This window comes from Maniola jurtina, chromosome 9 (genome assembly GCF_905333055.1).
Source record: "Maniola jurtina chromosome 9, ilManJurt1.1, whole genome shotgun sequence".
In the NCBI taxonomy this organism is placed as follows: Eukaryota; Metazoa; Arthropoda; class Insecta; order Lepidoptera; family Nymphalidae; genus Maniola; species Maniola jurtina.
In genome coordinates, this window is record NC_060037.1 from 11356164 (window position 1) to 11380785 (window position 24622).

The window sequence follows — 24622 nt, forward strand, 5'->3', positions numbered from 1 at the left end:
CCTTTATTACCTGATACCTGAAAATTGGCCGTCTAAGCAAGCTAGCAGGTCTGTAGGCATGCGTTCTTAGTACATACTAACACTACTCAATCGTCCACATTTCGTTCGTCAGAAAATACGTGACCTCTGGTGGCCCTGGGATCTTTCACTATTGTAACAGAGGTTCATAATATTATGTCAAATGTCAAGCTATCAAGATGGACGTTGCCTAGATACATAATTATTTATTTAAAAATGATGTTTTGGAAAACTCAGATACTTAGGATCGTAGGCGCGGAATTTCTAATTTATAAAATATTATAATCACAGTTAAACGACAAAACATCAATTCAATTATAATATCCAACAGTTAACCAAAGGCCACGAACAATCAACCCAAGCCCAAACTATAGTCAAACTATTTTTAGGGTTCAGTAGGTATCTGTAGAGAAAAAAAAAATTTTGAGTCTCGACAGTTGTAGTCGCGTAGGAGTGCATGGCATCATTAAATATCGTGGGAGGCGATGACCCTCCGCGCGGCTGAGGTTCCCGCTTCGTAGTCGCTTTGTCGCGCAGGTTTGGATTACCACCTTCTTTTATTTTATCTGCTCGAACTCAGCTTATTTACTTTGACAAAATACGTTTAAAATTCATCATCATCAGGATCAACCCATCGCCGGCTCACTACTGAGCACAAGTCTCCTCTCAGAATGAGAAGCTACCACACTGGCCAAGCACGTATTGGCAGACCTCACGCACCTTTGAGGGAGCATTATGGCCAACTCTCAAGCATGCAGGTTTCCTGACGGTGTTTTCCTTCACCACTTCGTTGTCTGTCTGTGTGTCCGTCTGTCGCATCTTTCAAGAGAATCAAAACTTATAAATTGGGTACTTTCTGTTTACCTAGAATCATGAAAGGCAGGTAGCAATATCTTATAGCCCAAGCACTCTACTCCTGTGGCCCAAGTAAAGAGAAAAATCCGACAACTGAATTGTCATTACATAAAAAAAAACTTGCACGGAACTCTTCATGTGTGAGGCAGACTCGCACTTGACCGGTTTTTGAAAGTTATGTCAAATAAAAATTTGACATGCAATAACCTTGCAATAACAAACAAAATAAAATACAAGCCACTTTATTCCTTATTTCATCGGTTGAAAGTCGATTTCAATTTAATCGTATATCTTAAAAAGCGAAATATTATACGACTACGAAAAATGGGTACATTTTTAAAGCAACGACATGTTAGAAACAGATATTTCGTTTTGGTCGTGTTAAACTATAAGTGAATACTTTGTGAGTCATTCAGATAATAATTCTTGATTTAGTGATGTTCGGTTAAAAATATTTCATGGAACGTATAATTAACATAACATTGATGTTACTTTTGAAGAGATATTAGCTGCCTTATTGGATTTATATTATTATAGAAATTGGGTCTTAGAATGGCACAAATAAACGGTAATTTATAAATAAAAGTTTAAAAAGCGTGAAATAAAAATTAAATTAAAAATTTAAAAAACCCCCGACACATAAACTTCTAAAATGTAAAAAAATAATAGGTAAGTATGTATGGGCCCTTTAAGAAGAGTATAAATAGTAAAGTTTTTATCCAAGCGCTCGTTGCGTCGGGGGACCGCTAAAGTTAACAAAAACTATTCTTTCTACAACAGATGACTTTCATAGTTTATGATAGGTAGCGGTCCCCTGGCGCAACGAGCGCTTGGATAAAAACTTTACTATTTATACTATTCTTAAAGGGCCCATACATACTTACCTATTATTTTTTTACTTTTTAGAAGTTTATGTGTCGGGGGTTTTTTAAATTTTTAATTTAATTTTTATATACTAGAGGATGCCCGCAACTTCGTCCGCGTGGATTTAGGTTTATAAAGATCCCGTGGGAACTGTTTAATTTTCCGGCGTAAAAAGTTACCTATGTCAATTACAGGGACGCAAGCTACCTCGGTCCCAAACATGCAAATCGGTTAAGCAGATGGGTTTTTGGGAGTCCCGAGGGAACTCTTTGATTTTCCGGGATAAAAAGTAGCCTATGTCCGTCCCCGAGATATAAGCTAACCCTGTACCAAACGTCAGAATCGGTTAAACTGTTGGGCCGTGAAAAGGTAGCAGACAGACAGACAGACAGACAGACACACATTTTCAAATTTATAATATTAAAGTATGGATTTTGAAATTTTCATTGACACACACCACCACACGTGATTCACACCACAACTTCGTCTCAGAGGGGAGTGATGTAGCGGTTGCCACATTCGCAAGAAGATGTCGCTTCTAAACCCGATGAATCAACAACGCTCGAAACACTAGATGGCAGCACGGGTAGCCTAATTGAAAACTCAAAATAGAACACGCAACTTTCAATTACAATGACAGAGCGTTTACCAAATTGGACTATATATAGAAGTTTCAACGCAAAACCGTCGGCCCAGCTGGCGCTACCGAGCACAACACCGCTCGGTTGGGAAATTTCCCTATTGCTACGGTTGAGCATACACCCACAGCTCCCGTACACACACATCGCTTTATCAACCGATGGACGTCCACTGCTGGGCTGCTGGTAGGTAGGTCCCGAAAATAAATCACTTCGGAACGGAGCGTAGTAACGGATTGACGTGATTTTTGGCATGGGTAAGTACCTACCTAAGTTGAAGATCTGAAGAGTGGCATAGGCTACTTTTTATCCCAGAAAATCAAAGAGCTCCCACAGCACTTTTAAAAACCAAAACCTAAATAGACGAAGTTGCAGGCATCAGCTAGTATGTGTTTTAAAGTAAAAGGTAGTAATAAAAAGTTGGTACTTTTAAAGTCACAACACAAACCACAGTCAGGGTTTTTTTTAAACTTTTGACGTGACAACGTCTTATAATTCGATAGAGCCGGCTGCACGCATGAAAAAACATGACTCATGCGGCGTTACCTCGCTCTGAGGCGTTCCATGTAAGGCTTGAAGTGCAAGCGAGAGCGCGGAACGAGCGACAAAGAAGCACAATCGGCCCTTGTTGTCACGTTCAACTATCGTCAGTAAACCGACTTTACAGACAACCAATTTTTTTAAATTAGGTACTTGTTATCTACGTAAGTAGGTAAACAGGTAAACATCGCACAGCTCCGTCATCATAGAGACCAGAGCCCCAGAAATTAAAGTAAAGCGAACTCATTTACGCGGGCGATATTGTTTATTATAAACGAAGCCAATCCATCTCCTCTCCCCGAATGAATTGTGCCACTTAATAAAGATCTTCGTCGCCCCAGGAGAGCTGGGGCTTAAGTAATTAATAATATTGAAGTTTTAAAGCCTGGCTTACACCATCACATATCAGCCTAATATTTTAATTAAATGCGTTTTTCTTAAATAATTTTTATACTAGAAAATAAAACCGACTTCAAAAACCACAAACACTAAAAAAGTAATAAAATATGCTATGCCTAGTTAAAAACTTACTGTTTACTAAGCTATTACACTGATCGCGAGCAATTTACTCTGGAGTTCTGTTCTCCATCTCCGAAGATATTAATCAGATCTTTACCTTTATATGCGACCACCTGCAAAGTATACCCTTTCAAACAAAAAAAAATTACAAATCTGTTCAGGCCTCTTTGAGTAATCAGGGAACAAACATAAAAAAAAAGATTCCGATGAATTGAGAACCTCCTCCCTTTTTTTTGAAGTCGGTTAAAAAAAAAGATTTCGACGAATTGAGAACCTTCTCCTTTTTGAAGTCGGTTAAAAAATAAGCCACGTCTACGTATTTCATACAAGCTCCCATAATAATAAGCGAGCGTTTTGACGTTTGATAAAAAATTGCTGATTTGACTAGTTTTTAACCCCCGACCCAAAAAGAGGGATGTTAGGTATAACTTTGACTTGTGTATCTGTGTATGTGTCTGTGGCATCGTAGCTCCTAAACTAATGAACCGATGTTAATTCAGTTTTTTTTTGTTTTGTTTTGTAACCTTCACTTGTCGGGTGTTATAAATTTTTAATTTACACTTGCTAGGCACCATCCCTATTGACTTGGTGAAATTCGAATATCCACTTCGATATGACTAGGTATCTAGGTAGGTAGGTAGATATATCCCGTCTCCGGCTTGGGGTCAATTCTGCTCCGTTATATAAACTGTATTAATTCAGGCAGATATATTCAAACTTCATCCGAGGGTCATTGATATGCAAACATGACGTCTCAATTGTAGAACCCGTAATTCCTATCCGTATTCTGCCTCGGACGAGTTGAGCTATCACACCGAACACACGCTTCCATTCAGATGCTGGGTAGCTTCCCGATGAATTAGCATTGAAACGGTGTTAGTATCTTCGAATAATGCCTCGGTATAATACCTAGGTGGGTATAATTAAAACGTCTTTTCGCCTTTTCATACATATTCAAACATTCAAACGTTTGATCCTGTTTTTGCGTTTTTCTCTTGGGGAAACTAGGTAGGTTGATCTTTTCGCTGTCAAAATCGCCAAATTAAATAGCTGTTTTGGCTTCAAAACCTAGCCATCTTTAAAGATGTTGGGAGTTGGTATTATAAATTATTATTATCATGTTTATCCATAACTACAAACTGATCTATACCAATAAATAAGAACGTAAATTCTCCTACAAATCAATAAAATATATGGAATTCTATTAAACACTCTCAAAACTTCAAAAGGCACCGATAGCGAGAAGTAATTATAGCGCCTAATAAATTAGCGCCATCTGTATTTTAGGTACATTCTGGATGTTCACAATTGATAAAATAATCGCTGGATATTTTGACATGAGAGTTTGGTGATAAATAGAGGAAAATTCAGTGCTTAAACTGAGATAGGTTTCGAATTTTTTTAATTAGGTACTCTCTCCGTTAAATTATCAAATGTCCGAGTTGAAAATCAATTTGTCCTATCCTGCTGCCTTAGGCTCGGTCCCTCAGGCACTGCGCCTCGGCTATAATTCTCGCTATAGTACTATTATACATATCAAAGTCAAAGTCAAAATCATTTATTTAAAACCTAACCTGTACCTACACCTTTTGTTTGTCCGATTTGTTAGATTTGAAAGATGATATAGTGGTGATAATTATTACGTAAACTTAAAACTAAAGCTACGAGCTATCGCTATCGACTACAATATTTACGCACTTGTATCTAACATAAAAATTTACAGTAAGTAAATGGGTATCACTAAGTCCTACCTAAATACTTATGTAGACAGATGGATCTAACGGATATTTTAGAAAGCCTCATAAGAGAAAAACATTTCTTTAAGTGTAAAGATTAGTTATGTAAAACGCAGGCCCACCAAAAATATTCAGCCTACATTACACAGTCCAACTAATATCCATTACTTCAGTTAAATTAAGCCTTATTTTGCGTGACACCGTTTGCCTTCCCTATTTTAATAATTAGGGAGCCGGTACTGCTCTGTAATTATGTGGCTCAACAAATTGCATATTTCTTCCTCCAAGATACGGAGGAGGGTCAAATACGAGTAGGTATATTTTAATTAATGTTTGATGTGCTTTTTTCGTGATCTTATTAATTTATTTTTGAGACGGGCCTGCCCGCGAAATTTGGTTTTTCGCAATTTGTAAACTAATACGACAACGAAAGCTTATGGTATTTTAATTGCGACAATGGCAGTATGATCCTCACAGGTTTCTATAAAAATGTTTACTTGAAAGGGTCCAGTTTAATACAAATTGCGAAAAACCAAATTAAATCTGAATTTCGCGGGCAGGCCCGTCACTTCCACCTTAAAAGAACGCTAAATTTTAGTGTAGCAACTTAATCCAGTAGTTTAATCCACGCTAAGTCTTATCAGGTAAGGTGCTAACAGCTAAATCTAGGTACCTGCCCAGTAAGTTGTAGAAGTATCATGCCTATGATATCGATATGATTCGATAATCGAAGATTATCTAAATAACAAAAAAGTTTGGATTTGACTCGCTCCAGCAATACACGGTGCTGTATGGCATATTATTGTAAATTGAATATGTACTTGAAAAGAGCAACCGCCGAGTTTCTTGCTGGTTCTTCTCGATAGGAACGGCATTCCGAACCAGTGATAGGTTTTTTTGACGATTCAAAAGCACTTTTAAAAGTTTAATTGAATAAAAACATTTTGAATTTTGTTTTTTTTTTTTTTTTAATTTTAGACGCATCATAGTTCGATGTGTTATCGAAATGCATTGCGTGTAGGTTAATTCGAATAGCAGTGATAGCCTAGCTAAGATTTCAATCTTCTATTCGGAGAGTCAAGTTCTTGCTTCCAGATACTTTTAATTTAAAAATTATTTAATTTAAGAATTAGGTAGGCAGGTACTTACCTATGTGTTTTAAACAATGAAAGATTACTTGTTTAACGGTGAAGGGAAACATCGTAAGGAAACCTGTATGCCTGAGAGTTCTTCATAGTTTTCTTTAAGGTTAGTGTTGTCTGGCAATCCACACTTGGTCACCGTGACACAAGATAGAATACTAGAATAGAATAGTATAGTAGAGTAGAATAGAATTTTATTCAAGTAAACTTTTGCAAGTGCTTTGAATCGTCAAATAATTTATCATTTGATTCGGAATACACCCCTGCTTACCCCGTCTCAGTCTGAAACGAGACTCGTGCTCAGTAGTGTGCCAACAATGGGTTGAGACTTGAGAGTTGATACGATGATGATGAGATTAATTAATAGAATTTGAATAGAATTATAATAGAGTTAGGAAACTAACTTTTTACTATAAAGAAAATTCAATGATATTTCGGGAACGAACGAAAACGGACAGCCATAAAACACTACACTAATAATATAGTGAGTGTTGTTTTACCCAAAAGTGCGTGAACCCGTCGCCAATTTCGTAGTCTGTACCTACTTAAATACGGTAATACGTCCATTCTATATTTTAGACCTAACTTATTTATTTCAGATTTTTTATTATTATTTTTAAGTGTTCCGCAAACAAATTCGCCACAGTTAAACATAACATAATCGCCACAGTTAAACATAATCTGTTCTTTGTGGACCACAGACAAACGTCATTCAGTTATTTATGGCGGGATTATTTTCCCGCGCGCGGCGAACAATATGGCGCCCAGTGGGCTAAGCCGGTGATTTAAACATACAGCCCCATCGATTTAGTAAAACGTGAAAGTAATTAATCATGTAACAGCCTCCTTTTGAAACGCGTAAAGTGCCTTAAGCGATGAATAGAAACGATAAATAAAAGTTTAAAAAGATGGTCAAAAATGAAAGCTTAGAAAAACGTAACGTAATGTGAATATAAGTTACGAAAGGAGCTTACCTACCTAGTTTTTTAGCTGCAAGATTTAAATCAATAAGTATTTTTTATATAATCTAGCATAAGCCCGCGACTTCGTCGGCGTGGACTACACTAATTTAAACGCCTATTTTACCCCTTCAGGGATAGAATTTTCAAAAATACTTAATCTATATATCTACGCCATAATAGTTATCTGCATGCCCAGTCTGATCCGTCCAGTAGTTTCAGCTATGCGTTGATAGATAATTTTTTCAGAGATTTTCCTTTTATATATTTTAGATATTTCCATTGCAGTAGCGTATACTTAATATAAGTAAGTAGGTGATATTGTTGTAGAAAAATTCACTCATATAATCTAATAATTAGGTCAGCTTAAAATTTAATCTCATATTCTGTGGTTAATTTGGATGTTTGCTCACGAGCATTCGGATTTCGGTAGAAGTAATTTTGTCATCGATATGCAAATTAGACACTTTAATTGGACGATTGCAGTAGAAGTTATGATATAAGCTACCTATTACCAAACCCTTACCTGTCTATAACTTCATAGTTCGAGAGCTGGCGTACTATTTGTTTAATACTTCATAACCGATCTAAATTTTTGAAGAACATACACTACTTACCTAAAACATTACAATGATAACTTATTGGAAAGTGATGATGCAACTTAACGTAGAGCAATTATATTTACTTTTATCGAAGTAAGAATTATGGATTTCCATAATTCTTACTATAATTTCAATACTTTTCCATAATTTCAATACATTTGTATTGAAATCCTTTTTTTTTAATATTCACTATAGGTAAGCGCTTGACCACATCACACCTGATGGAAAGTGATGATGTGGTCTAAGATGGGACGCGTTTACATAGAAGGTGCCTATTCACTCTTGTTTTAAAGATACCCGGATTGTAATAGGTAGGAAACATATTTGCCTTGCCTTTGGAAATATTAGGCTTTAACCGTTAGACTAAAAGCCTCATAAAGTCCACGATTAATGTCCTCATAACCTCGACACGTTGTATCTACAATACATACATGGCATTCTAATTAACAGCCAGCAATACGTTTTCATTGAGCCAATTTGTGTTGACGCAATACTTAGGTAATGAGATTATCTTGATAACAATGTTACTTGGAAAGACGTGTCTCGAATAAGGTTATTTCTTAACAGGTTTAGTGGAGACAAGCTTTTGTCGTGCGGATTTTGTAAGTAAATAATTCTTATGTACGAATTATTATGTATGAAATGGATTCATAAAACATCTTTATTTATTGTTAAGCCATTGCATTTTTCACGTCGTAATAAACTAACTGCCTTTCCAATTCCCTGTCAGTTGTCTTTGATATTTAGGGGAGGGGAAATAAAAAAAATCGATTAAGTATATCGCCTCACATAAATTTATTTCTTCATATACATTATGTATAATTTTGCGAATCCACCATGTCCCGAGACGCAGCGCGGGAAAATTTATTTCTTTTTATAAAATAATCATCGTCTACGAACTCCTACTAAATACATTCACACACCGTCCCGCCATATTGCGTCCGCCATTTTAATTTTTGCATTAAAATATATTTAAGCTATGGCAACACCGTACCAACATTAGCAATTCAAAATATACAAAATGCAAGGCGGCTACTTGATTACGGATTGCAACATTGAATACATTAAAAATAATGCAATTTAACATGTACATTTTTAAGTTAATTACATCTGGGGGAACTAAAATTATTATTTTCGAAAAGTAAACATCTCGTTTAAATATATTTGTCGATTTTATTAATTTCTTATTGTTTTATAAAAATACATTACCTACATTTTTGTTTTTAACATTATTTTTGGCAAAAATAATCTTCCTATAACACTGTTTAGGTTAATTCATCATATGGAAAAATCAATAATTTTGGTTCCCCACTCATCCAGACACTTTGTCAAAATTACTTAAACATAATAGGTACTTACTAATAAAAAAATTACAATTACAAAATCTGTATTAAAATCATCATTATAGTCCATAATATAGTATCTAGCTGCATAGGAGACAAAAATTACATAATAAAATTAATAAAGAACACATGGAAAAACGTAGTAAATCAGTCTTTTACATACATACAACTTAACATTGGATACGAACTTGATTTGCTTTTAACACATTATTTTGTACTAAAAATGGAATTACATACATACAGCACCTCTTTATGGCAAAATGGTTTTGGTTTAGTATTCGTATGACCAATACTGTATCAAATCACGACCTAAGGAAAATTCACACTTAAGAATTACATTTTATTATGAACACTGTCTACAAATTGTAGAAAAATAACGTTATCTAGCTAAAAAGTATTACTATTATTTCTTTCAATATTTCCTACTTGCAACACAGTTATTCTTTGCAGTATTGGTGATACGTACCTAACATTTTTATAATAATAATTGCACTGCTGATTATTGATATTCTACACAACATGAATAAAAAACTAAAAAGAATGATGGATTTCTATGTAATTATTTTACAGATCGGTAGTGTGCGAACATTTTTTCGTGTTAAGTTTTTACATAAAAACGAAAAATAAGGATTTCCCGATTTAATTCACACATAGTTGTAAAGAAATAATAAAGACACAAACAAATATTCCACACTAATTAATATGGTTCATAATACATGTTTTACCATAAAATAGATTAAAAAAAGCAAATTAAGTAGTTCTTTAAATGTATGAACACGAAAATGGCATTTACAACAAATTAAAAAAATATGTGTGGCACATTTTACGTAAAGTATAACAATTATAATAAATAAAGTTTGTAAAAAAATCGGTAAATCAAATTTTAGTATCACATATTAAGGTATGACAGATATTTATTTTAAAAGTGCTGTAAAAGCTTAAGAGGCTGAAAGAAAAATGTAAGCATGAACCTCTCTCAATTTATAGACTAAGAGTCCATGTCATGACTTAAAGGAGGTATTCAATGAAAGAGGAATACCTTCTAGATAAAATACCTCCCTCAATTTACTTATGGACTCTTGGAGTATATTTCCTCTAACGTGTAAGCAAACCTGGTTACATAAGCGATTCATCAACGAGTATTAAATTTTCACTATAACCTCAATTTAACAATAATTTCCATTAAAACCTACGTTTTCGATTATCGATACATCTTAAGTTTTATTATAACTACATGAACGATTGGCAGTTGACGTCGACCGTGTTAACCGATCAATTAAAAATGTCCCTACGCCATAGACAAAACGAATAAATATAGAATCGGTTCGTGACAGTTAACACTGTGTCATGTTTACAGTTGTACAGTTGATTCGTATTTGCCTAAACCGAGAAAATGCAAATGATAAATCATAATTGTTTGTGATAATGATACAGGATTCTAATTTTCAAATATCTACACAAAATAGGTAATACCGTTTTGTTTATGGTGTACCTGTCGGACAAATTTAAAAGATCTTTCTTCAAATTTCGTAGAACGCATCATATTATGTTCATAAATCTAAGTTAAAAGCTCAACTTTAACTTACACGTAGATTGATATAAGGTATAGATTGTATAAAACGAGTGGAAAACCTAATAACCTTAATACGATACTGGGCAAAGGGTTATTGTAAAAGGTTAAACAATCCTACACTTAAAGATAGCTTAAAATAGTATGAAGGGTGTCATAGCCGAAAAAAATAATATGCGCAAGATTTATTTAACTAATTAAATAGATAGATACCTAAGGCAATCGCATTTTTTTCTTAGTACGATGCACTTTTGTTTTTAGAAAGACAAAAATAATCAAACCGTTATAAATGGGTATTAAAAATTCTTTTGTCTATAAATGTGACTCAGAATTCCTTTTACTAGGCATCATCGATAAGTTTATTCGAATACACCATTCTAATAGTTTAGATTCGATTCATATTCGAATCATCTCCTTACAATTTCATTAAAACATTACAACACACCGACAAAACATTTTTTTTCTACCTAACAAATAGATATGTCATCGAATCACCGTCTTCACTAATGTGGGCAGTGATGTTAAAAAATATTTCCTTAATCTATTTATGTAAATAAAAACAGTAAAAATGCTTAGCTGAGAAACTCAACGGCCTACTATCAACTTTTTACAAATCATGAAAGTTTTGTTAAATATGCATTTGAATTATTTACCTACGATAAATTTCTTCGGCCTTGAATTGACACGAAATAATTGTTGATAGTAAACACATTGGTCCATTTTTATGGCGAATTCTATTTAGGGATGATTTTAAAAAGTAAAGGTAACACGGAATGGACAAGAGAAATAGGTAAATATTCTTTTACGCAAATCAAAGTGTAAAATCAGAGCTATTTACATAAAATTACATACCTACTACGCACATGACAGAATTTCACACGACACAGCCGATTCGTCCTAAAAAGTTTGTTATATTGCATTAATGAAACATGTTTTTTACCACAAAATTTACACTACTAAACGTATTTAACACCCGATATGAAAAATAAACTTCTAATTACAGCTGCAATAACTATTTATACACTTTTACAATATAATGTCATATAAGATATATTATTATGTGATGATCAGAGTAAAATATTATGATAATTGTCGCATAACGTCCTCTAAGCGCACTGATTCAATTCTAATTTACCAGGACTAGTGCACGAATTCTTCAAAGCTTTTATAGCCGATCCAAATTGTATAGGTATAAAAAAAAATATTCGTACATTTTGTACGTTTAAGTTTTAAAAATAATACATGGAGCGGTATAAAAACCTGGAAAAGTAGTCCACCAGCTCTTGGCTTATAATTACATGTTATATGTATGTTGCTAAATTGTGTATTCGGGTTGCACAAATTAATTAAATGGTTAATTTTTATATACTTTGCCATCACGAAATTTTTTTTTCTTCTGTATTTTAAATGTATCGAAGTTTTAATTTTTAATTGATACAACGTTTATAATGTTCCATATTTAAAAAATAGCACGAAAATCAGCGCATAAAAGTTCCTTTTTTATCTATGGTAGTAAGATAAAGCTGAATGCACATTACTACTAAACAATACGTGCACCGCCGTAAGCAACGTATTTTTTGTTGACTCAATTAAAATCCAAATAATGTTATCATCCGCAAGCGGTGAAAATAAGGCGTATGCTGTTAATGTCATCTGCATTTTAACGTACTGATAAATAGGTAAGTTGCGTTTGATGGTGTAATGTGCAGTCTGCTTAAAAGTTCTTTTTTATCTATGGTAGTTAGATATAGGGTTATTCAATAAAGAGTTCATTAAAGATATTTACCCTTCCGATTCACAATCATGTTTGCAACTGGTCGCATTCGTAAATATACATCATAAGTAACTTTTCCTAGGCACTGGTACGTGATAGCCTCATAAGGTATACAACATTTTGTGAACAAATGTGGGTTATAAATAATCAGTTTGAGAAAAACTGCTCCTTTTTGTAACTTTAACCCTGCCGTTTTTTCTAAATATATTATTTAGCTATGATTAATATTTTTTAAAAGGAATTACATTTTCAGATAAGTAATGTTCATTTAGAAATTGACAACTATGTTAAAATGGCGTTTTAATCTTTATTATACATCAATGTTATTATCATCAACACGTCATTATGATTATTTCGGTTCAAAAAGATGCTGAAATCTCAAAATAATAACAAAGTTGGCAATTTATATGTAATCTAAGACCCATTAGACCACTCTCAATTAAATTTTAGAAAAGTGCGTTTCACATCAATTCCATCAGTAAATGCCACTATAATAAGTCTATACACAAAACTTTTATGCAAAACTGAAAAAACAAATCAAACTGTTTTGATTATTATTATTATATTAAATCAATATTAAAGTAATATAAGTAGGTAATTAAATTAATGATGTACTTACTATATTAAAAGTGTAAGGTATCAACAGTGGTTTAACTATAGGTCTTAAAAGCAAACTGTTGTATACAAACAACTTGCGTGTTGTTAAAACTGTATAAAAAACACTATGAAGAATAGGCATCATAGTTCTTTTTAATTTAAGTTTTTTTTGATGGACTACAAGGGATATGTCATGATATCAGATATCAACTGTATATTTTTTATGCATATTTTTAGGATGAAATTAGACAGCTAAATTATAACTTATTGTGTATTAAATGAGTTACACAGCTAAAGTTTATAACTAATTAAGTGTAATTTGTATTGTATAGTTCATAAGTTTGAATAGAAAGTAATTGGTAGGTCAAATGAAAAAAATTACAATTGCTTCCAATTCAACAACAATAGTCATCAATTTTTAAGGCAATTTTAATTTGGCTTATGTTTTAGAGTTACCTACCCTTCTAAAATTTAAAATACGAACGATCTGTCACATTTACACAGATTAACAACATGCTTTCATGTTAAAGGATCATAGACAATTGTTTCTCTAAGGCGATATGCATACACGGCAGGGTTTTCTAAGGGTTAGTTTAGACGAGTATGTCTCAGCGTCAGTTGGCGTAGTGGTCGAACGATCCGAGGTACTCCAGCGCAGCGCGGTAGCAGAATTCGTACTGGTCCTATGACAAAAAAAAAACACCAATTATAATGTATTTAAATATTGGATAGAATCAGGCGTTACTTTGCGGAAGTTCATGTTTAGCAAGAAACAGTTAAAATGCTGTATTGTCAAGGCTTGACAATACAGCATTGTAAAGTTGAAATCTCCTGAGGATGCTCCGGTGTCGGGGCGAAACGTGCGTCGAGAGTAGTGGAAAAGTCTTGTGTGGTGGTGCATGTGAATGGTGGTGGCAGTGCTTGCTTGGGAACTTGGCTTTATTGCTTGGTTGGGGAGGTAAGCGGTGCTTAGCTTGTAACTGCATGTTTGACCATACAGATTTTTTCTGTTGGCGGATTATAGCAAAATAATTTTTAACTGTTTCTTGCTATAATGTATTTATTCAAACATAAAAAAGGTTTTTATGCCAAGCGGACAGAGCACAAAACAAGTAGGTAGGTATAATGCGTAAAAAATGAGTTCTCACGCGCCGTTTCAACTGTATGTGTCAAATATCATGTCAAAAGTACGATTTTAGTCCTTATTTTAAAGGTGAACCGTACTTTTCACATGCCAGTTGACCCATAGAGTTAAAATGGCGCGTGAGAAGACATTTTGTATCTACTATAGTTCAATCTGAAGTTGCAATTCACAGTATGGCGATTTGCGCAGGTCATTCATCATCATCATGATTAACCCATCACCGGCCCACTACTGAACACAGGTCTCCTCTTAGAATGAGAAAGGTTTAGGCCATAGTCTGTCACGCTGGCCAAGTGCGGATTGACAGACTTCACACATCTTTGAGAACATTATAAAGCAATCTCAGGACAGCAGGTTTCCACACGATGTTTTCTTCATGTTTGCTTTAAGCAAGTGATATTTAAGTTGCTTAGCACGCATTTAACCCCGAAAAGTTGCATAAGATGCGTGCCCGGGATCAAACCCCCGACCTCTCTAATAGGAGGCGGACGTCTTAACGGCTATCACGGGTTCTTATTTTATACTATAGGTGATGCCCGCGATCGCGTTCGCGTGGATATAGGTTTAGTAAAATCCCGTAAAATTTTCCGGGATAAAAAGTAGCCTGTGTGTTAATCCAATTTATAGTCTATTTCCGTTCTTTTCAGTCAAAACGGTCCAGTAGTTTTTGCGTGAAAGAGTTATAATATTATGATATAATAGTAATAGTATAGCGATAGTAATAGTAGTAGTAGTATATCGGTAGTGTGATTCGGTCATAGATTAAGGATTATGCGTATATCCATACTTCCACATTAATATTATAAATGCGAAAGTGTCTCTGTCTGTCTGTCTGCTACCTGTTCACGGCCCAACAGTTTAACCGATTTTGACAAAATTTGGTATAGAGTTAGCTTATATCCCGGGGACGGACATAGGCTACTTTTTATCGCGAAAAATCAAAGAGTTCCCACGGGATTTCCAAAAACCCATCCGCTTAACCGATTTGTATGAAATTTGGTACCGAGGTAGCTTGCGTCCCTGTAATTGACATAGGCAACTTATTATCCCGGAAAATCAAACAGTTCCCACGGGATCTTTGAAAACCTAAATCCACGCGAACGAAGTCGCGGGCATCCTCTATTAAGTCATATAAATGCCTCGTGTTCACATTGGACTACCTACCCACTTGTTTTGCGCACGCTATTCTATCAGTATTGTTGGCAGGTCGCATCTAAGTAAATTGTTGCTTATAATCCGGGACGCGGGTAGAGACGCGACCTTTGTACAGTGTAAGCTAATTCCATTAAAAATAATTACTTAGCCGATACGAGGAATTTACAGCTTTCAAAGGCGCGAGGTATTCCCCGCTGAAAGTGTACTCGGGCTAGGGTTGTCACGCTATTATCGTAGAAATTACTGGTTGTTTTTGTTTAAGATATTTTGGTAACTAGTTGACCCGCCGCGGCTTCGCACGGGGTGCCCACCTATTCCATGATATGCTATATGTTATGTATTACTAGCCGATGCCCGCGACTTCGCCCGCGTGGATTTAGGTTTTTCGAAATCCCGTGGGAACTCTTTGATTTTCCGGGATAAAAAGTAGCCTATGTGCTAATCCAGGATATTATCTATCTCCATTCCAAATTTCAGCCAAATCCGTCCAGTAGTTTTTGCGTGAAGGAGTAACAAACATACACACACACACACATACAAACTTTCGCCTTTATAATATTAGTGTGATGGTTAAGAATTTAACTTTTACAAAGCTATTATACTGATCGCGATCGATTTGCTGCTACCCGTTGAGGAGTTCCGTCCTCTATTTCTGAAACTGTTCATCTTTACAATAGTATATTTCATTACAAGTGCGGAAAGGCTGTCATTGCAAAGAGTTCCGACAAATGTCTACCCGAGCCGAGGCGTAGCTGAAGGCGAGGGTTGACAGTCGGAACGAGTTGCAATGACGGTTCCGCACGTGTACTGAACGACTATTTTTAATACAGTTGCGAAAAAATGAAGTAATTTAATAAAATAATAAAAACACAATAAACTCAACTAACTTAATTTAATTTAATTTAAAACAACTTTATTGTTAATAGATATAAAAAACTAGGGTCGAAATTACTCATTTTAGGCAACCAACAACTAAACTTGCAAAGAAAATTTCTGAAAAATGGCGCCAACCGTAGAATATAAGTAGAGTTTTTTTTTTCTTCACCCATTCTGGTAGGCAAAGGGAACTATGCCTATACAGCCAAGTCTTCAGTAGAAGTTTTTTATTGATATGAAATGAAAATGAAATTTAATGAGATGAAATGAAATGAAACCTAACTAAACTCATTCAATCAAATTATTAAATCTGATATTGAAACAAATTAGTAGCTTCTTTTTAGAAATATACGTATTTGCATGAATCATAAAAACTTCTATGAATTTTTTTAGTAAAAACTTCATGGTTGGTTTTTCTTTTTAATATTTTGACAGTTGGGAAAGAAAAAGCACGAGTGCGGGAAAGGTAAAAAAAAAGCACGATTATGTAATAGCCCACATCCCGAACGCTATACGTCCCTGCAATACGTCACTTTTTGAGCAACTGTATTAAAAAGATAGTTAAATCGTTGTTTGTAAAGATTGTTGGAGCAAATAAGGCTTTTTCTTTAGCACAGTGTTAATATTTATGGAAAAGTGTGAAACTACGATAAAGATAAATATGCATTTTTTCGGTAAAATTCACTAGGTTAAGCGATATACGTATTTTCTCAAGATATTTTTATTTAAGCCAGGATAAATCATATCAATGCAATAAAATGTACTTAAATTAGATGAATACATTTTCATTTAAAAAAAATTAAACGTAAACGATAAAGGTGACAACCCTAATTCAGGCCTTTATAAGTAAAATTAAATTCAGCTTCCGCTACTTTTGTAAAAGCAACATTGATTGAAAAAAGATTGTTGCTAATCTGCTAAGTCACTATTACAGATACTCGAATTTGTCTCCATAATGTTATTTGTTGTAGAAAATCTATTTATTTTCGATCGCTGTCATTGTTCTAGGTATTCAAAATAATTATTATCAGATGAATGCTTAATGTGGACTCAGAGCCGTCGCGTGCCAGACACTCGTTATTTAATAAAAGCTGAAAGTTTTTCTGCGTATTGTCCCCAGCACAGCGAGGAACGATCAGCGACTATGAAGTTTGGATCACGGTGGCTTTGGGATATGCATTGCTAGACACTTAGTATCGTGGCAACCCCCTGTCAGGCATCCTTAAACTTTTAAACTAAGCTCCTACGGCCAAAACCAGCACTGTTAAGATTACCCCCACAAGATAAGAGCGTTACCTCAGTTTGCACCATGGCGGGGCGTTGCGTGCGCAGCGTGCGTACGGTCTGGAACACGTCCACTACGCCCTCGTACTGCATGCGCTCGAGCACCGTCGACAGCGTTATGAACACGCCCGTACGGCCCACACCAGCACTGTACAGAAAAAAATGACTATGAAGTTAGGAGTAAGACGGATGATCTCAAGCGAGTCGAAGGAAGCTGCTGGATAAAAGCGATGCAAGATCGTCGTAATCGTAGAGATTAAAACACTCTACAAGAACCTAAGTGCAGCAATTGACGTAAGACCATTAAAGTTATGTGTGATGGAACAACCAAGCGTAAAAATATAAATATGTAATGGTACATGTTATACTTTGCATAAAACCTACCTGCAGTGTACAGTGATAGGACCGTCCTGTCCAAACTGTTCTTTAGTCTTGTGGACTTGTCCGAGGAAGTCGATGAAGCCCTCACCGCTCTTAGGCACGCCTTGTTCAGGCCAGTCCGTGAATTGGAACTGACGGACCGTCCTCGAGGCCCCGTCGCGAGCGTCTGTGACCTACATGAAAACCACAATAAGTTAATAATAAGTTAAACGGAAGGACGAGAAGTTATCCAGGATTAGGTAAATTACCTTGAATTCTCTCAAGATGTACTGTGGCATATTGTACTCAGCGATAGGGTCAACGACAAAGCACTGGTATCGAACAGAGCGGTCCGAAGGCCAATATTGGTGACATTTTTCCTGCAATAGACAGTAATTTAAAAAAACATGTTCATAAAAGTCAAGTATCAAAATTAAAGAAGTAACAGCAACTTACTCTGCCCATCTCTTTCAATTTAGTAAGCATAACGATGATGGTCGAATTGTGCTCCCAAAGCATTCGCCAGAAATCATCTGTCGTATCAGGCAAGGGGCCTTGAGTGGCAATGTAGGCGGCCCTATATCTGTATCCATCAACGAACGACGCATTGATATAATCAGAGCCATCCCTTGGAGTCAAGCAGACTCGGGTAGACTCGTATGGCAAGATGTGCACCAGTCTGTTCTTATGTTTATTGCACGGCAAGCTTGCGGACACAAATCGGCTAGAATCGGCTTTCATATTAGCGAGCTTTTTAAATTCCAATTCCATTCCGGTTATATTCTCAATCGTATCGATTCGCATCAGCTTCTGAATGTGCGAATGCAAATTACGAGCCGGCACTTCGGTGTCTCCGCAAATAACAGCTTCGAGTAAGGCATCATGGATAAATATGTACTGGTCTTCGGTTTGCACCATGTAGTTTCGTTGGGCTCGTAAACAGGTCACGTGGCCGTAAATATCTACAGTGCGTTCGTGTCTGGCTCTTTCGAGCATAGAATCGATAACAATAAAGCATCCCGTACGCCCGACTCCAGCAGAGCAGTGCACGACTAAAGGACCGGCGTCAGGAGGGTTCAAAGCACGAACACGACGTAGAAATTGTAAGAAAGGAGCTGGATGATCGGGTACCCCGTGATCGGGCCACGCAGTGAACTGAAGTTGCTTGATTTCTCGACGCTCAGCTCCCCCGTTTCTAGTCACTTGGAATGTTCTAATACAATAAGTGGCAAGTTCTTGAACTTCTGCGATGGTAACCGTCATCATACCATACGACTCGCTACCTCGGCTTGGCCAGTATTGATCGCACTTAATTCTCGTCCTCTCTTCCAACTTTGTCATCATCACTATGGTAGAGGTTCTCAGTTCCCAGCACATGCGCCAAAAATCAGCAAAAGTTTCTTGAAGTGGCCCTTGAGTGGCGACGTATGCATTATGTTTACGGTAACCATCACAATAGTTGGCATTAATGTAATCGCTTCCAAGAATTCCGTCAATTGGTTGCAGAATGACGCGACTGTGGTCGTATGCAATAACATTGGCGTAGCGGTTCTTAGGCTTATTAACTTCCATGTTAGAGTGATCCCATGTGAATTGTTGACCAGGTTCTATACTCTCATACTCCTGAGAGAATTTTAGGTTGTCATTAGCTTTTAGCCTATCAATATGTTCAGATAGTTCTGATATTGGGATCGGTGGATGAGAGATCATAGCTGGTGTTTGGAAGTTTAATCGCCTCATTTCAACTGGATCGGAAGGCGCACCAAATCCAATATCTGCAGACATTAAAGGTCGCGTAACAGCCGCTTGATCGGGAGTTTTACAGGGTTGTCTTCTTCTTTTAACAATGAATAACAATACTAAACATAACGATAGCATCAACGCTGCTATTATTGGACCAATAACCCATACCATTCCAGCCTCTTTTCTGTTCTCCTCTATTCTAATTTCAGGATCGCCATTAATATCTTTGGGATCAGGTCTCCTCGGTTCTTCACCTGGTGGAGCTTCTCGCATATCTAGCGATAAATATTCTGAGAATGGACTAGATGTATATAAATGCTTTTGAGGAGTATCCACGACGGCTCTCACAAAAACTCTGTATTTCTTATTTAGATTTAACTTTCTATTTAGAAAACCTTCGTACATTTCGTCATTGCCAAGATGGAAGGTATAAAGAATATTTCTTTGCAAAAACTTGGCAGCTATATACGGTGCATTCTCGTCATCTGTCCGAGCATTATTTTTGATTAAATCTTCGGTTAGGAACTGATCTGGGTTTTTATGGTTATGTGCTTTATCATCTGGTACAACAACTAAATAATAATGTGATATGGGTCCGTATTCTTCAGAGGCTTGAGGTAGGATTACTAGTATTTCATTGTCGACAACACCGTAAAAGTCTGGTTTAACCATCGGTTTAGGTGCGGCCATTTGAGTAGTCACCGTTATCGTGGTAGGCGGTCTATATGACTTATCATTAGGTATGGCACTTATATTCACATTGTACGTAGTAAATGGCGATAAATCGTTAATTGAATACGAAGTTATATCATGTTTAACAACAATATCTCTTTTTGGAATCTCTTGAGTTTGAGTCATTCCTAAGGAATCAACAAATTCTTTTATTGCATTATACGAAATCTTATAGCTATCTGGATTCAAACGTAACGGGGGAGACCACGATAGTGTCATAGAATGGGTGGATACATCTTGAGCTCTAAGATGTAAAGGCACTTCTTCGGGCTTGACTTTAACAGTAACTTTTTCCGATAGCCTTCCTAAACCATCAGCAGTCTTTGCCGCAACTGCTATAGCGTATTCGGCGAACTTTTCCAGGTTTTCCAAATCAGCAGAATGTGTTACATGAACAGTTTTTTGCTGCCATTCATCTAAATCTTCAACAGGAGTCATAGTGAAAAATATAACATAACCGATTATTTTCTTTCTCGACGGAACAGGCTCCCACCATACTTCCACACTTGATTCTGACGTTGCAACGGCTTTGACTGACATGGGCGCTCTACCGATGTCCCTTTCAGTATGAGCCATGATATCCTTACTATACGGGCCGGCACCTTGGTCCGTGTAAGCCCTGACTTTGAACACATAATGGGCGTCTTCTTCTAAGCCGGTAAATACTGCTTTTGTGTGCTCAGTAGTTTTCTCAATCAGAGATGATTGGTCTCCTCGCTTATAAAATTGGACGTCATACTTTTTTATTTGGCCACTTCTGTCTGCTCTGATTGGTGGTTCCCACGTAACGCTAATAACGTCTGGAGTTTGGAAATGATAGGTAACGTTACTCGGAGGTCCTTTCGGAGCGCCTTCTGGCGTTAGCCAATACTTGATAGTTTCTTGACCGATCCCAATCTGATTCCTTCCAGCTACTCTAAACTCATATTGCACTCCTCTTTCTAAATCATTAATCCTATGCGAGGTAACTTTGGTTCCGGCAAAATTAACTTCTTCAAGTGGTTGATCCTTGATGCCGTATCTCAATCTGTATCCTAAAAGATCACCGTAGGTTTGAGCTGGTTTTGCCCATTCTATTTCAATCGATACTATTGGGTCACGTTCCAAAATTCTGAAACAAATAATTTCTTTAGTTTTACACAAAAAAAAATTACATTCTTGTCTCTTCTTGACTTAAAAACTTTCACCTATGGTCCAACATGCTCGTCTTACAAATCTTACTTCTTAATTTACTGTTTAGTTCAGCAGTGAACAAAGGCCAATTAGCCTTAATGGATGCCAACCTCCGATAAAATATGGCACTAGAAGAAGAAATGAACCTCATTTCAAAGATTGTCTTATTTATACTCACTTTAAATTAACAGTCGGTCGGTTTGGAACTCCACCAGGAGTTTTGACAGTTACGGGCGCGCTGCGATCACCGTCACCTTTTCTAGTGAGAGCCGCTACTTGCACACTATACCGAGTATCCGGTTGCAAGCCAGATATGTTTAACTCCAGAGTTGTGTCATCCATTACGTTAAAGCGCATTGGGTCATTGAGAAGACCCTTTCCCTGTTAAAAGAACAATTTAGCGTTGAGGAAAAATTGCAATAGAAAATTCAAATGTACAACAGAAATATTATTTACCTCTTCCCTAAGTTCTTGAACGTGGACATGATATCCTCTAATAATGCCATTTTTCTCTTTCTCCTGCGGCGGCTTCCACGTGACATGGATCGACGTCGAGTTGATCGCGTTAACCTTCACATCTTGCGGCTCTCCTGGCACTGTGGGCACACAGAGAAAACTTCAGGATATCTGAGCCTGACCTACCGTTGCACAGACCTAAATGCCCTATCAGCATCTAAGGGAGCGTACTAAAAACTACCTTAAGCTAAAGTATTTAGGGGCTAAATTGGAAAAAAGCTTCGACGGCTTATCGGTAAGCGTTGCGGAAAGTTATCGAAAAAATATTCAAGAAGTGCGGTCGGCAGTCCCGTCGGATATGCTGATAGAGTATTTCGGTCGCGACAGTCGCCGCTCAGCATCTCGATCGGGCATTTGAATACCAACACACACTGAATCATCTTTACTTGTACGCCCTTTCACATCACCATAACCAATTAAAATCCATTACCTTCCAATCCACATGGTTAAGATCAACTAAAATCGTCAAGCATTACATAGAGTTAACATTTAGTAAGTCATCTATAGTAGTTATCCAAAGCAGCGTTACTATATCTAGACATAGTTATCTGTTATCACATTCTGCAAGGGTTCACATTCAGCGAAAAGATCTGATGTAACATATTATTAGAAGGGCACACCAAATCTTAAACAGATTAATCAAATCGAGACACAAAAACATGCGTCTTGGAGAACATCACTTGCAGTTTGTTTTAAAAAGGTTTTTAATATATTGTGCTAGGAAGAACAAACTACAGAAAGCTTAGGCACAAGCACAAACGCACATAAATACAAGCACTATAGTAAATTATACTCACTCTTCAGAGCTGTACGGGTTACCAGCGGCCCATACAAAGTCAGTGACGAGAGAAAAAAGAGAAAACGCATTCAAATACATTTAAGACAAATTGTGCGAACATTGCAGGGCGAACGGAACTACTAAGTGAGAGATTACGAGTAGAACGCTTGTCGGCAAATAGGGGTATTCTTATTTCACTTCCTCGTGTATTTTGAGCTCTTTTTAGGAGGCGTATTCTGGTTAAGCCGCTTGGGACTTAGACGCCGACTACGGTAGCGTGCATTGCCCTTTTCTGCTCACAATTTATTTAGCATGAGGTGAAATGTGTCTCGAATACGGGCTTACTACGAATACTATTGCAATAGCATCGTATTAAGAGTAATGTTTAATTTACATTCTAGTGAGCAGTAGAAGGCAGGCACGTAGATAATTTTTTGATGTCCCTTGGCGTTAGGCGGTTCACTCACACGCACATGTATTGATTAAGGCGACGGCGCCGGTCTATGTGTGTGTGCTTCATCAGTGTTGTCTTGTTTTCTCTGAGCGCCGTCTGCTGCTTGTGTGTGTCCCCAGTGTTGGTATCCACAGTGATGTTTGTGAAGGTGTCAGTGTCATTGTCCGTTGGCTGTGGGTATATCTTCAAAGAACTGTTCAGTATAAAATTAGATTTATTAACAGGATCTGAAGCCGAACTGTCTTAGCGTTCCCTTGTTTCCGTTCGTTCCTCGTCAACGGCAATAGCGTACGTTATGCGTATTTTGTATGTCACAATATATTCTAGTGTTCATGCACGACGATAGTTCGATAGAGTATACAGAAGATAGAGGAAGAGAGAAGTCTACTGGCGAGAAGTTGTAGCTTTAGAGTGAGACAGAATAGAGAGATAGAGGGAAGGAAGTAGAAATAGCGCGTAGTCTAGACCGAGCTGAGCAGTTGGGATTTAAGGCAAGAGCGTGGCGGATCTGATCCTTCGGATTCTTTTTCGAGTGGTTCAACACTTCAGGATAGATCTTCAGGATCATCGTTAGTTTAATCCGCTGCCTTTCTGCTAAGAGTAAAGTGGGATAGTATAGTGAGTAGAGAATAGTTGTGAGTAGTATAGTAGCATGCGCGCGTGTCGTGTGGGACGGTATTGGTATTCAAATGCGGCGCTCGGGCCGTAGTGCGTGTTGGGCTTATTGGCCGAGGACCCGCTCAGAAACAGAGCCTGACTGTTTCCAACTTAGCAACGTAAAAGCCGTATCGAATCGGTAGACCTAGAGAAATACGCAAAAAGGGATGAGATAAAATTTGACTGAGCCTTTGAATTGCATGAGATCAATTAAGAACGCAAATGTATGCTTTAGACGCCGACGTTATCTATGCCTCTGGTCTACTGAAGGACTTGTACATCGTTCGTGGTCTCTCGTATCTCAGCAGGTCCAACGGCCGTATCTTGTGCCACGCACTCGCTCTCTCACCTTGTGTCGTCGCTAGTTGTGCTGAGTGCTCCTAAAAGTGCTATTCTTACATCACACAAATTTCAAAATATCTCTCGCAATCTGTGTTCCGCAAGACAAACCTATCAGGTGCCCAGTGAAATTAATCGAACGAAAAATAGTGCTGTGTCGTTAAAGAAAGCATGCAAAATTGTGTATATATGGCTAAATACTCAACAACTGTGCGTCAAATCAATATAACGGTGCCGTCGACACTATACCAGGT

The 24622-nt window shown here is 36.8% G+C and overlaps 1 protein-coding gene across 6 annotated transcripts in view; it reads right to left on the minus strand.

Annotated features, from left to right (window-relative positions):
• Positions 1–8644: 8644 nt before the first annotated feature.
• LOC123868383 (tyrosine-protein phosphatase Lar) overlaps positions 8645–24622 on the minus strand; it is a 586441-nt gene continuing 570463 nt past the window's right edge. For all 6 annotated transcript variants that reach the window (XM_045910880.1, XM_045910879.1, XM_045910878.1 and 3 more), the window contains 7 exons: positions 22081–22220; positions 21803–22005; positions 18433–21562; positions 18246–18356; positions 18001–18170; positions 17629–17764; positions 8645–13840 (listed from right to left, as the gene is read on the minus strand). In XM_045910880.1, the coding sequence (XP_045766836.1) occupies positions 13772–13840; positions 17629–17764; positions 18001–18170; positions 18246–18356; positions 18433–21562; positions 21803–22005; positions 22081–22220 (3959 nt within the window). In that variant the 3' untranslated portion in view covers positions 8645–13771. The remainder of the gene's footprint in view (positions 13841–17628; positions 17765–18000; positions 18171–18245; positions 18357–18432; positions 21563–21802; positions 22006–22080; positions 22221–24622) is intronic.